Below are 12728 nucleotides of genomic sequence, written 5' to 3'. Positions count from 1 at the left end.
AGAAGAACTCTGAGGAGCAGAGAAGAGAGATGCAATCAGGGCTCAGTCATGGAAACAGAAGTGACAAAAGGATGCTGGGAGCCCTGTGGAAGAAGGAGGCTAGCAGGAAGGGAGGGCAAGCAAGGGAAAGGCTAGGGAGCAAAACCAAGGAAGCACTTCTGTCTTGTGTTTAAGAGGAAAGAAACCCTGTTCCTATTTATAAGTTGAATGGAAGGGACAAACCAAACCAAGAGGAAGAGGCTGAGGACCCTGGGGAGGATGGGGACTAATGGAGAGGTGGGACATAGGAATGCCCAGCCTGGCCAGGCAGAGGAGGAAGGTCCCAATGCCACTGGGAAGTGGAAACCCTGGGGCAGCCGGGGCAAGATCTAGGGTAGTTAGGACAAGGGGCTCTGCAGACCCAAAACACCATCTTGGTATCACAAAAGCACAAAATGCATAAGGAAGGTGAGAGTGAAGGACAAAGGGATTTCAGAAACAAAGATAATATCACTAAATAAACATCCACAGAGATAACAGTATTTCCATGCAGAATATTTATTGTAAATGTTTCCATTATAGACATGTGTTTAACAACATATCCAGTGTACATTTTAACAGGTGGCAACATCACCACAGGTAGCTTTGATTACGTAATCAACACTTTTAACTTTCCCTACACATGTACATCAAATGTGAATGGTGGAATATACAAGTTAACCGTCCTCCTTCAAACTAGCTGAAAAACTACTCTCTCTGATTTCATTTTGCATTGTCTAGGCAGTATTTTTCCATGCTCTTTAAAAACAGACGCAGGAGCTTTGGAAGAGCAGAAATGCAATTACTTACATACAATATGATGAGAAGTGTTTCATGATATACAAATTGACATAGTACAAGTTATTAACATAGTACAAGTTTTTACTGTGTAGAAAAAATAAACTTACAGTGAATAAATAAACAGCTTTCTATATCAAGTTATGTATGGAGTATAAAAAGTAGTTACTATATATATACATATACATATATATATAAATGTGCATGTTCTAGAGTATAAATATACTATATACTTAAATATTTCACGTGACAGAACATTATTTCATCTGGTTTCAGTTTTGTACATTAAAATACATCTGGCAGTTGGGGTCTCCCCTGATCTCTGGAGACCCTGGGATCCTCTTCCCATTCCAAGGGTAGACGCACCAGCAGAGTCCCGCCTCTCCATCCATGGATGTCTCACACTGCAAAGACAAGACCAAGGTCAAGAGCAGCAGATGACAAGCTGACAGGGAAAGTAGAGCCATAGCTGGCCCTTTTTCCAGTGCAGCCGAGCACTGCAGAGCCAAGCCAAGAGTCCCGGCTGTGAAACCAGCTGCCCATGATGCAGCAAATCTCACACCCTCCTGGTTCTCATCATAAAATAGAGACAGTGACCGAGTGGCATGTGCAATAATGACTTCCCATGTGTGTTAAACAGTACAGTGTGTGCACAGCTGTCTGCTTCATAGCCTGATGTCAGGGGAGCCCAACCCAGAGGGAACATGTCTCGTGTGTGCCCCACTGTTCATTGCCTGTGAAGCAGGGCCTAGTCCTCAGTTTCTCCCAATAAAATCTACAGAACCTGTACTTCACTGAGACCTAAAGCACTCCTCAATATGAAATCTTGGTCTGTTTGATCTCATTTATTATCTGGCAAGCCACAAAAATGTTGTTGTGTTTTATTAGACAGTTCAAGGAGAAAAAAGTGTTAAGAGCTGTCCAAATAGATACTTGCTTTTCTAAGTTAAGTTTGTTCCCTTCCTCTCTTGTATAGGTGAGGAACCCAAGATCCAAGCGTTAGGGGGCCTAGGAAAGTCTTCCATAGCTATTGGCTTGCTGAGTGATGGAGCTCAGGCTTAGCCCCAGGGCCCCTGGTCCAGCGCAGGTTTTCCACCTCTGGCGGTGACATATTGACCTGTTCAATAGGCTTTCTTCACCTAGCTGTTCCAGGTTCCCAGAGGGGTGGATCTGGCTCAATACAACCACTTCTGGTGTCTACTTTGGAGTGGACCTTCTTTGACATGAATGACCTGGCTTGGCAGGAATGTAGGGCAGTAGTCCCTTTCACCCTGATGACGCACACTGGCAAGGCCACCTACCTGTCTGCTGTGATAAAATCCATTCTTGTTGCAGTTTGGCAGGTAAAATTTGGAAATTTCTTCTCCTGATGTCTCCTGTGCCTTGCCTAAACTCTCTACGACTCTGTAGAGTTCTATTCGGCAGGGCTCCTAAGAGAATAACTTGACGTTAGCATATCTAACAAGACACAGTGAATTATCAGCCTAGACAATGACTGATGGAAGAGGTTTTGTAGAAGCAGGAGTGGCCCTACGATCTGGCCACGGGGACCTGGGACTAGGTGTCATGTGATGTGCTCCCTCTGGGCCTCTTTTTCCCACCTGCAGTTAGTCTGTCTTAAGTTGTTCAGATAAAGAACAAGAACACCATTCTCTCCCTCACCAGTCACTCTCTCAACACCTGCACAGAGACATCCCCTGGCAAGAGCCTCACCAACACCACAAAACTCTTCCCAACTCTTCCTGCCACCTACTGAATACTTTTGGCACCCGCCATCTGGTTAGAAGAGTGGGCATAACTCTTAATTAAGAATTTAGCAGAAGACATTTCTAGATTTTGAATAACTTTCCTCTGCAATCTACAAGGTTCTTTTACATAAACTAAATCAAGTGAGGATTAAGGCATTCATTTGGATAATTTAAGAATTAACTTTCCTCCATTTATCGTTATTCTCAGATGAAATTCCAAAATGTTGAGAAAATGGTTTAATCCTCCCTTTTTCTGGGTAGGCATGTTTGTGGAAGTAATTTATTTTCTCAAATCAAATCACTCCGACTTTGATTCTCTGTCGCCCTCAAGTGGTAGAATTCAAAACAGACATAATTAAGATAATGGGGAGTTGATGTTTAATGAGTTCCGAGCTTCAGTTTGGGAAGATGAAAATTCTGAAGGTAGATATTGGTAGTGGTTGCAGAATAACGTGCATTACTTATTGTTACTTAATGCCACAGAAACCTATGCTTCAAAATAGTTAAAACAGTACATTTTATGTCTATTTTATGATAACTTTTTTAAAGGGAGGCAAATCATACAATGGGGGTGAAAGCAGTTAGGCCCTTGTACTAAGTTTTGGAACAATGTAACTCAATGTTCTGACACCCTTTAGAGAGGAACTCAGAGACATGAAGTAACCTATCATCCGGAACTACATTTTCTTTGCATCCAGTGGGCTCCTCTCCTGAAAGTCCATGTGTTCACAGTTTGACAAAGTTTAACTGAGAAATGGCCACTAGGTTTTGGGGGAAAAGCATTTCTTTCCAGGGCATCAGGACCAGGAAGGAGTGGGCCAGGTCTGCTTGTCACAGCGGACTCAAGCTACATCCTCTGACAGGAGAGTTCCCACCACCCACCTGCTGGGCCTCACCTTCCATTTTTTGATGTTGGTGACATGGAGAGCCTTCGAGCCATCATAGGTACTGATGGCGTCCCAAAGGATGGAATGATCCTCTTCAGAAGGGGCCATCAGATGGAAATTATCCAGGAGCTCCTCCTCAGTTATCTCCGTGCTCTCTGGGCTTTCAGGGCTCCCTGCCTCTGGAAAGGAAACATTGCAGACCCCATGAGCCCTCCCAAAGCATCTGCCCCTCTCGGGCCCCCAGGAGATCACTTCCTTCCCTCAAAACCAGGCTGGGCCATGAGGATGGCCACATTCCCTAACCTGATTTTCACTGACTCTCACTGTAAAGGACCTTGTAATGGTTTCCAGGAAGAGTGATGTCCCAACAGCAATGCCAGCTCTGTTCCTGACAATAGTAAGTTTCAGGGCCTGGCAAGGGTGCCCCACGTTTCTGCTTTTAAAGCAGCAGGGGAGCAGAGCAACAAATGCATTTGCTGAGGTTGAGAACAACCCTAAAGAAGCCAGGATTAGAGTTCAGTTCCTAACCGCATTAGTAGGGAGCCTCGAAACCTCAGCTTCTCCATCCTTAAAATGGGGATTTTACTAATATCCCTGAATGGATGGTACAGTTCATCTAGAAGTGGAGTCTAGAATGCAGCTCTCCTGACCCAAACTACTACCCTTTTCTATTTTGGGGCCCCTGCCTTCCCACGTCCTAAGGGACTTCTCTGCAACACCCCCTCCACCCCCATGGCAAGAGGATCTTGCAGATAGAGCCCAAAGGTACATGAACAGAATCAGCACACTGGCCTATAAGGGACCCCCTGTGGAAATCCATCTCCTTGAGGATCAGTGAGACGACTCCCTTTCATTTCCTCTGAAGGGCAGAGAATCCGCAGGAAATCCCTGTTCCCTCCTTGGAAGGGTCACTGACTCTCACACACTCACTCTAACACCCTATCAGGGTATGGAAGTCCTAATTCCTCCAAGAATGGCACAGGACAGGACGTGCAAGCAGCCCAGATGAGGAGATAGGGGCTGGAGTAGAGAAAGAGGCATTTCCTCCACTTCCCGCTACAAACAAATGCCTGCTTAAATCCAGGAAAGAACCTGATTGTCATGTTCTTAGGGGGCAACATACACATCAAACATTGTTTTTCTATGGCAATGAATGGAAGTGAAGCTTTTAGCCTCAACTCTCACATTATGTTCTGTAAACATCTGGGAAGCACATACTGTATCCAGGACGTATATTACAAAGGACATTCCAAACACCTCCTGGGGAGGCCAGCAGGAGGGATTCCCTTCTTAGGCCTTCCCGGATGCTCCAGCCACTGGGGCTGCCCACGTGCTGGCGAGGAGACTGGTGGGGGACCCAGGGTGGCATCCCAACTGCGGAGGCAGCCCCACCGCCTCCCTCTACTCTTGCTGTCTGGGTCTCTAAAGATCCATGGGCTACGAGGGCCAAGTGCGAGCTTCCTCCTTGAGTCTCCACTAAGCTATGTGTGCCCTGGAACATCTTCCTTCTTCTCCCAGGGCACGTCCTGCCAAGACCATGCAATGATCGGGCTCCACTGGGTGACCCAAGCTCCTTCCCCAACTACGTGCTCTGGTTTCAAGCTCTAGTTGTGGACAAGCCCCTGCCCGGCTGCAGCCCCACCCAGTAGTTAGGGGAGTGGGGGCGGGAGGTGCCGGGCGGGGGCAGGCGGCAGGAGGTGCTGGAGCAGGGGCCGGACTGTGGTACCTGCAGCACGGGGAGCGGAGGCGTCAGACTCCTGCACGCAGGCGCCTTGGCCGCGGGTGAGGGCGTGCAGAGGTTGCTGCTCCCCCGGCAGCGCGCGGCAACTGAGTCCCCGGGCGCAGCGTGCAGTCGCCACGCCGCACGCGGCGCCCAGAGGCAGGGCGCACATCGGGCAACAGCCGCAGCCGGCGGACCGGGTGACCTCCGAGCACGAGGCGGACACCGGCGGGCAGAGCGCGAGCTTCTCGGCGGAGCAGGGCGCGCACTGCCACGGAGCGCCGGCTGTCACGCCGACCTGGACAGTCAGCAGGAGCAGTACCAGCCAGACGCGAGCAACGGGGACCTCTGACATCTCCAGGCGCGAGCAGCAGACAGGGGCCGATGCTCTCTGGGCTGGTGGCGGCGGGCGGTGGCCCATACTCTGGGCAAGTGATGGTGGAGCGGTGGCCAGTGCTCTCTGGGAGGGTGGCGGCGGCGCGGCGGCAGATGCTCGCTGGATGGGATGGCGGTGGCCGATGCTCGCTGGACACAGCGCGCACCTTATAAAGGGCACAGGCCGCGCCACTTGCACCAGGAGGTTAATGATTGGCAGCGCGGCACGCTAGGAGCTGAATGTTCAAAATAAGTTTGTTTTGCTAGTGCACCCAAGGCCCTACGCAAACCGCTGGTGGGAGGAGGGTAAACGGTTTTGATTTCATACTGTTTGTCCCGTTGTTAGGGGGTTCAGGCCCTGAGTTAAAGTTCAGTTCTAACAAGTGCTCAGCTGGGAGGGGGATGACGTTTGTTTTTGTCAAAAAGACAGCCCAGGTCCAGCTGGCCAGGCTCTTTAATTGACACAGAAAAAAGCCCTAGAGATCTCCTGCAAAGCGTCTCCTGCAAAAATTAAAAAATCCTGGGTAACACCAGCCCACCCAGCAGTTCTCAAATGCAGAAAACAATGCCCCAGGTGAGGAAAGGCGAGATGGGGTTAGAATCCAGGTCTCTGCAAGCCCTAGCAGGTTATCTGTGGAAAAGCCCGGAATTGCTTCTCTTTCTGCAGGAAAAAGCCTCCAACCTGCAACAAAACAAAACAAAAACACAGTTCATCCTAGGGCTCTGCCAAGCTCCCCAATCTCACTCTACCTCCAAGAGCCTTTCTCCTCTCTGGAGGGGCAGTTAAGAAGGTCTAACAAGGTCTTGTTAGCAGTGGAGCCAGAATCCCAGGGCACCCATGACTTTCCCGCATAGGCCAGATATTTATCAGTAGCAAATGCAAAGGTTTTCTCTTTAGTTAAAATTCTCATTTCTCGGATATTCTCTTTCACAGGAAAGAAGTCGAAAGAAAAAAATCCTTCAAAGAAAGTCAGAATCAGGCTTATCTCCAGGAGTTGCAGGCTCTCCCCATCACTCCCTCCATGGCCTTCCAGTGGAGAGCTGTGATCAGGGAGCGTGCCATGCTCCAGGCCTGCCCCTTGGCCTCTCCTGTGACCCCCAAACCCCACATTTTCCCACCCACCTGCCACCATCTTTGCCTCCCATTCTAGGCGCAGGCTCAGGGCTACCCTACCTCCAGGCCTGGGCCTCCTGTTGTCCCTTCAGATCCTTTAGGAGTGGTGTTGCCAAACTGGGAAACTGGAGATGGCTTGTCCAGCCCCTTGCTTTATAGAGGAGAACACTGAGGCCAGAGAAGGAAGGCTATTGCCAGGTCAAAGTCACAGAGGCTATAACGGTGGATCCTGAACAAGAATTCACATTTCTGATGCCCATACAGTCCTGTTTACTGTAAGCAAGCCCTAAGTAAATGCCTTTCTCTGTAATCTGGCTAAAACACTCTAAAACAGTAGAGCATTGCTGAATCACCTCAAGTGACAGTCATTCTTACATTCAAGGAAATGATCCCTGCTGCTCCCTTCAGGGAAGGTGTAAGGGCAGGTGAAAATAATAACTACCCTGAAATTCTGAAGCTGGAGGTAGAATGGTCTGTGCTAACAATGCCACCCTCAGCTGTTTATCCTACAGATGATGAGACAGACGTGAGAGATCGTTTTAAACTTATGTGAAAAAATACGCGAACCAATCCCTATCTGGAAGCCATACTGCAAATAACCTAAATGCCCATCTCTAGGTGCTGGATACATAAATCCTGGGACATCCTTCCACTGGAAGATAGACAGCTATCAACAAGAAAGAGCAACTCTGATTTTCTTATAGAGAAAAATCTCTAAAAGTAAAGTGATTCAACTGAAGTAAAATCTCCTAGCTAAGTACAAATGAGAAAGTACAGAGTGTGGTACTGTTTGTGTACAATAAAAGCAAGATGAATGTATGCAACTGATTCTACATTTATTGAATGTTTTGGGAGGAATACATAAATTGATAGCAATGCCTTCTTGTGGGTGGTGGTGAAAAATGTGACTGAGGGACAGACCGGTTTTCCTTGCATACCCTTTCTTAACCTTCTGAATTTGTAGATGTATTTACACTGTCTATTACATTATCAATCTAAAGAATAACCAAGGGGCCAGGCTCAGTGGCTCATGCCTGTAATCCCAACACTTTGGGAGGCCAAGGTGGGCGGATCACCAGAGATCAGGAATTCGAGACCAGACTGACCAACATGGCAAAACCCCATCTCTACTAAAAATACAAAAATTATCCAGGCATGGTGTCAGTCACCTGTAATCCCAGCTACTCAGGAGGCTGAGGCAGGAGAATCGCTTGAACCCAGGAGGCAGAGGTTACAGTGAGCCAAGATCATGCCATTGCACTCCAGCCTGGGAGACAAGAGCAAGACTCTGACTCAAAAAATAAAAATAAAAAAATAACCAAGTTGAAATTAACTGACGACCTCCTTTTCTCACCACTTTCCTGTTTCTGTGGCCTTCGGGAAGTGACTTGGATTTGCCAAGCTGGCTTTTGTTCTACCTCTAAAGTCTCCAAAGAGTAATGGCCCCAGCGTCTCCTGCAAAAATCAAAATAAGGCAGTGAGGTCACTGCAGTTGGAAGTTTATGATTGTTTGTCATTATTTCTTTACAGAGCAGAGTTTGGTGTTTGGTAAAGGAACTGACCAACGGTTTTGAATTTTTTGACATTATTTTTAGGGTAGATGCCTAAGCAATTTGATTTCCAGAAGAAGAATGTGTGCTCTGTATTTTCTCTCTGACTTCCTCAGCTTGCAATCAGTGCCCACACCTGAAATGTTTTCTTAATGAAACACACGAAAGAGGCAATTCTTTGGTAAATATCTGGAGGCCACCTGCTGTGTGCCAGGCAGTGTACTCCGCCCTGGATAGTTGTGCACTTGCTCAGCATTCGACCCACCCATCCTCCCTGAGGTCTCACTTGTCCTGCATGTAGTGAAAATTCCTCCCCTCAAGGATCGATTTCCCAAATGTTTTCCTTGCTTGCTTCATAGCAACAGCAAACCAAACAGCCCCCAAATCAAGAGAGAGCTCTCCTCCTACTCCTGACCCTCTGTCAACACAGATGGAGCCAAGCCCCTCCCTACAGGCCTGTGTAGGCCGACTGTCCATCCGTCCATCCTGTGTGGGAGTGAGCGGCCCTGCCCTGGCAGGTTGGAGTCACAGCCGATGATGTGACTGCTCACACAGCCATTTCTGGGAACATTCATGAATCCCCAAGCCCCACTGCCCCCTGGCAGGGGTCACAGCCTGGCCTGCCTTTGGTGGTCCCAGTGCTCTGACTCACAGCTGGCTGGGGAGGCTGGGGAAGTGCCCAGGGGAGACATGAAAGGAGGTGCATCTCTCAGCTCTGGGAAGTGCAGGGTGGGCCCTGGGAGAGAGGTCTCCGGACCTGCTGCACCTCAGCCTCAGTTGGCCTGACCCTAACCCCATGACTCTGGTCTTGCTGTTCTCAGTGCCTGAACTTCCATCACCCTATCATGCTTATCAAGTCCATGGTCTCTTCCATCCATCCCGGAAACTCTTTCTTGCAGGAATCTATCCTGATATCCCCCACCTCCTGCGGCTGCCCCCTCAGAATGAATTGCTCTTCCTTCCAGCTTCTCCATCTCAAGCTCCCAAGCTTCTGTCTGCATTCTTTCCTTCACCCAACAGTGACCGCAGTGGAGTGGGAGGGAGGTACCCTTCCAATGTAGGGCAGGTACTGAGCTAGGTGTGGGGGAAAGGGGTGATGGGATGCCCTACACTGAGCCACAGTCTTGCCCCCATCTAGCAGGAGGATGGTCTGTCAAGGGCGGGCTACTTACAACCTCACCCTTAGGATAAGTGGGGTGGGAAGAGACAGCAGGTCTATTTGTGTCTGGGTACGTCTCCATAAGCTGCTGGCCATGGCTGGTCTTGGAGGGTAAGTGGCCTTCCCCCAAGCAGCAAAGGGATGGGGTGTGCAATGTGGGAGAATAGAGATGATGGTGGGATGACAGCAGACAGCTGGGAAGAGTGCAGTGTGTTCAGGGAAGAGCCAGTAGTTCTTCCTGCTGGGAGCTGGAATAACAGGCAGGGAGTGGCAGGGGAGCAGGCAGGGGACCAGGCACAAAGAGGCCTGGAGGCTGTGCAAAGGGGTTTAGACTCCTCGTTAGGGCAGCAGGCCACCACCACAGGAGTATAAGCAGGCTAAGAGAGTGGATATCCTTAGAAAGGAGGTTCTGAGTCAGGCAAAGTGGCTCACGCCTGTAATTCCAACACTGAGAGGCTGACGTGGGAGAATCGTTTGAGGCCAAGGATTTGAGACCAGCCTGGGTAACAAAGCATGACCCTGTCTCTGTGAAAATAAAAATAATTAGCCAGGCATGGTGGTGTATGACTGTAGTCCTAGCTACTCAGGAGGCTGAGGTGAGAGGGTCACTTAAGCCCAGGAGTTTGAGGCTACAGTGAGTTATGATCACACCACTGTACTCCAGCCTCGGTGGCAGAGTGAGACCCTGTCTCAAGAGAAAAAGAGAGAGAGGAGAGAAAGAAAGGGAGAAAGAATGGAGGAAAGAGAGGAAGGAGAGAGATGGAGAGAAGGAAGGAAGAAAGAGAGAGAAAGAAAAAGAAAGAAAGAAAGAGAAAGAAAGAAAAGAAAAGAAAAAAGAAAAGAAAGAAAACGAAAGAAAGATCGGTTCTGGAAGATCACCAGGGAGGGAGCCGGCGCCTGGGGACCCCTCATTCCTGCACCCCTTCTGAGCACCAACCAGACACCCAGAAGCTGAGGATCAGCCATGAAGGAGGCAGAGCCCCACCCTCAAAGATGTAGAGGGGGAAAAATAGTAAACAAATACTTTAACAAATGCACTACAGCTTGTGATTAATGCATGAAAGAAAGAAAAGAACATCAGGAAGGGGAGTATGGAATGATGCTTCAGATGGGATGGCCCACATAGTGACCAAAACTGGTGAGAGGAAGAGTTAGAGACAGATAAGAAAAGTCAGAGAGCCATAGACGAGGTCCATGCCTTAGCTCAAGGCCCCTCGGACTCCCTGGAGCCAACTGCACAACTGTGTGCTTCCGTGTGGTCTTTGGGAGTCGTCATCGACTCTAATGGGCCTTTGACCACCCAAAGGTTGAGGACCATTCTGGGCTCAGTTATATCTTCATGGCACTGTTCCTTCCTCCTATGACCCCTTCTCCATCCCTGGGGACCCACCATAAATGTCCTCACCTCTGCACAGCCTGACTTCAGTGCCCCCCTGTGCAATCCTGATGCTTGATCTCACATTGGGTTATACTCATGCTGAAGAGCTAAAATAAATGCCTATCTACGTACTTCTGTGTGTGTGTGTGTGTTGGGGTGTGTCTCACCTGGTTTAGTGAACAGGGGACAAGCACATAGATGTCCTTCTGTCCAGCACCACACAGGCACCAATAGGTGCCCCATGCCCATTTGATAAAGAACTATGAATCCAATTTCACAGGACACCTGGAATCAGAGCATTAGAGCAGGGAGGGGTGGGGGAGCTAGTGTTTCATAAACGTTTACTGTACTGGGCAAACCTCATGCCAAGCCACACATGCCAAAGTTGCCAGTAGGTCTCATCACCACCAGCTGGAGATGAAGCCCCTTCTTCACCCAAATCAAAGCCTTTACCCTTCCTGCCATAGCATACAGGCATTTTACGTAGACTAGGGCCAAAAATGTCCGCATGTGCAGGGGCAACTGGGAGCATATTTTGGGAGGCTGGGATGAACAGTTGTTTGGGGTAAGTGTGGAAAGCTTTCAGTGCTAGACATGGAATCTGTATTCAATCAACCGAGCAAAAAAGGGTATTAAACCAGGGACCAGGAGACCTCCTGCCACATTGCAAATTCTCTGTGCTGCAAAGAAAAGGAAACCACTATCAGTGATTCAGAAAAGGTGAGGGGCACATAATCATAGCAGTCCCATTGTGTCACTCCAGGGGGTGCCTATGAATAGGGCCACACACGGCCTCTGCCAGTAATTTGATGGCACTTCATAACGCATCTGTCTTTTTCTTGTGGGAACCGCAAGAACAAGTGTTGACCATTGCACTCAACAACTCAACTCTGACAATTGTGTTAGCCCTTGAAGGGGAGCTCATGAAAGCTGGGAAGTATCAACAGCAGAGCAGCTCTGGAGCAAGACCGTTTGTTTTTTGCCTTAGATTTCTATGTCCTAGCATGTTGCATAAAGCCCCTGGCCTCAGTTTTTTCACCTGTAAGATGGGGATGATGGATTGCCTGGTACAGGAAAGCACTGCATGAACAGGAGCTATTGTCATCCTGAGCAGCACGGTGGCTCATTCCTGCCAAGGGCAGAGGCTGGGACCTCTGGGGTGGTGCAGTCACACGGGTACTTTCATCATCTGCTCTTCCCAATCCTGCCTTCGTGCAGTGTGCTGCTTACTCACCAGCAGCTGAAAATTGGGCAATCCATGCTCTGAAAAACAATACAAGAGTCAAGGGCAAAGTCAAACTTTCAAAGGGAAGAAATGCTGCAATCCAGGGACACCTCAGAAAGGAAGTTGTTTTTAACATGGGGAAAAAAACAAAGTGATGTTTTGCTTATGTTCCATGATCAACACAGGGGATGATGTAAATCTGTGCAAAGGCCCGACGTGCTGCCCTTATCTCCCAAGCTGATGAAGGACACCGCTTGGCAAACTGATGGGAAAGTTTGAAAAAATAGCTCTCGCCCACACTCCCCACTAATCAAAGTGGAAAAGTCACCTAGCTCTTGTCACGTCAACAAAACCCAGTTTCTAAACACAGGAGGAGCACAGATGTGTCCAGGCCAAAGCCCAAGGGACCCTGTCAGAAGACCAGGGTCTGAATCTCAGTGTTGGTGGTGGAAGCGAGACCATCCTGAAGCATTTGCATTCAGGGTGCAGTGGGTTGGGTGAAAGAGGGCAGGTATCAAGTGCCAAACATAGGGCAGGTGCTCTTCGTCTTCATTCTGTTATGCTCCCCCCACATCAAGGCTGCTCAGGTGACAGACCCCTCCTAATTTCTCACCTCTGGTAAGGTGGGGTGGGTTAGACCACGGTCACTCACTAATTGGCATTTCTACCTAGATGAGTAGAAAGGCCCATCCCCAGCCCCTACACCAACCCCAGACTCCGGCCTCTGGGGGCGCATCCCACACTCTGCTACTTGGC

General features: G+C 49.0%; 1 protein-coding gene across 1 annotated transcript; it reads right to left on the bottom strand.

Annotated features, from left to right (window-relative positions):
* Window positions 1-521: 521 nt before the first annotated feature.
* IGFBP1 (insulin like growth factor binding protein 1) lies at window positions 522-6889 on the bottom strand. The gene is made up of 5 exons (XM_519083.8): window positions 6721-6889; window positions 5178-6228; window positions 3461-3630; window positions 2118-2246; window positions 522-1220 (listed from the first exon to the last, which is right to left on the bottom strand). The coding sequence occupies exons 2-5, from the start codon at window positions 5590-5592 to the stop codon at window positions 1089-1091; spliced, it is 846 nt and encodes a 281-aa protein (XP_519083.3). The 5' UTR covers window positions 5593-6228; window positions 6721-6889; the 3' UTR covers window positions 522-1088.
* Between the last annotated feature and the right edge of the window lie 5839 nt (window positions 6890-12728).

This window comes from Pan troglodytes, chromosome 6 (genome assembly GCF_028858775.2).
Source record: "Pan troglodytes isolate AG18354 chromosome 6, NHGRI_mPanTro3-v2.0_pri, whole genome shotgun sequence".
NCBI classification, from domain to species: domain Eukaryota; kingdom Metazoa; phylum Chordata; class Mammalia; order Primates; family Hominidae; genus Pan; species Pan troglodytes.
This window is presented reverse-complemented; position numbering and strand designations above follow the sequence as displayed.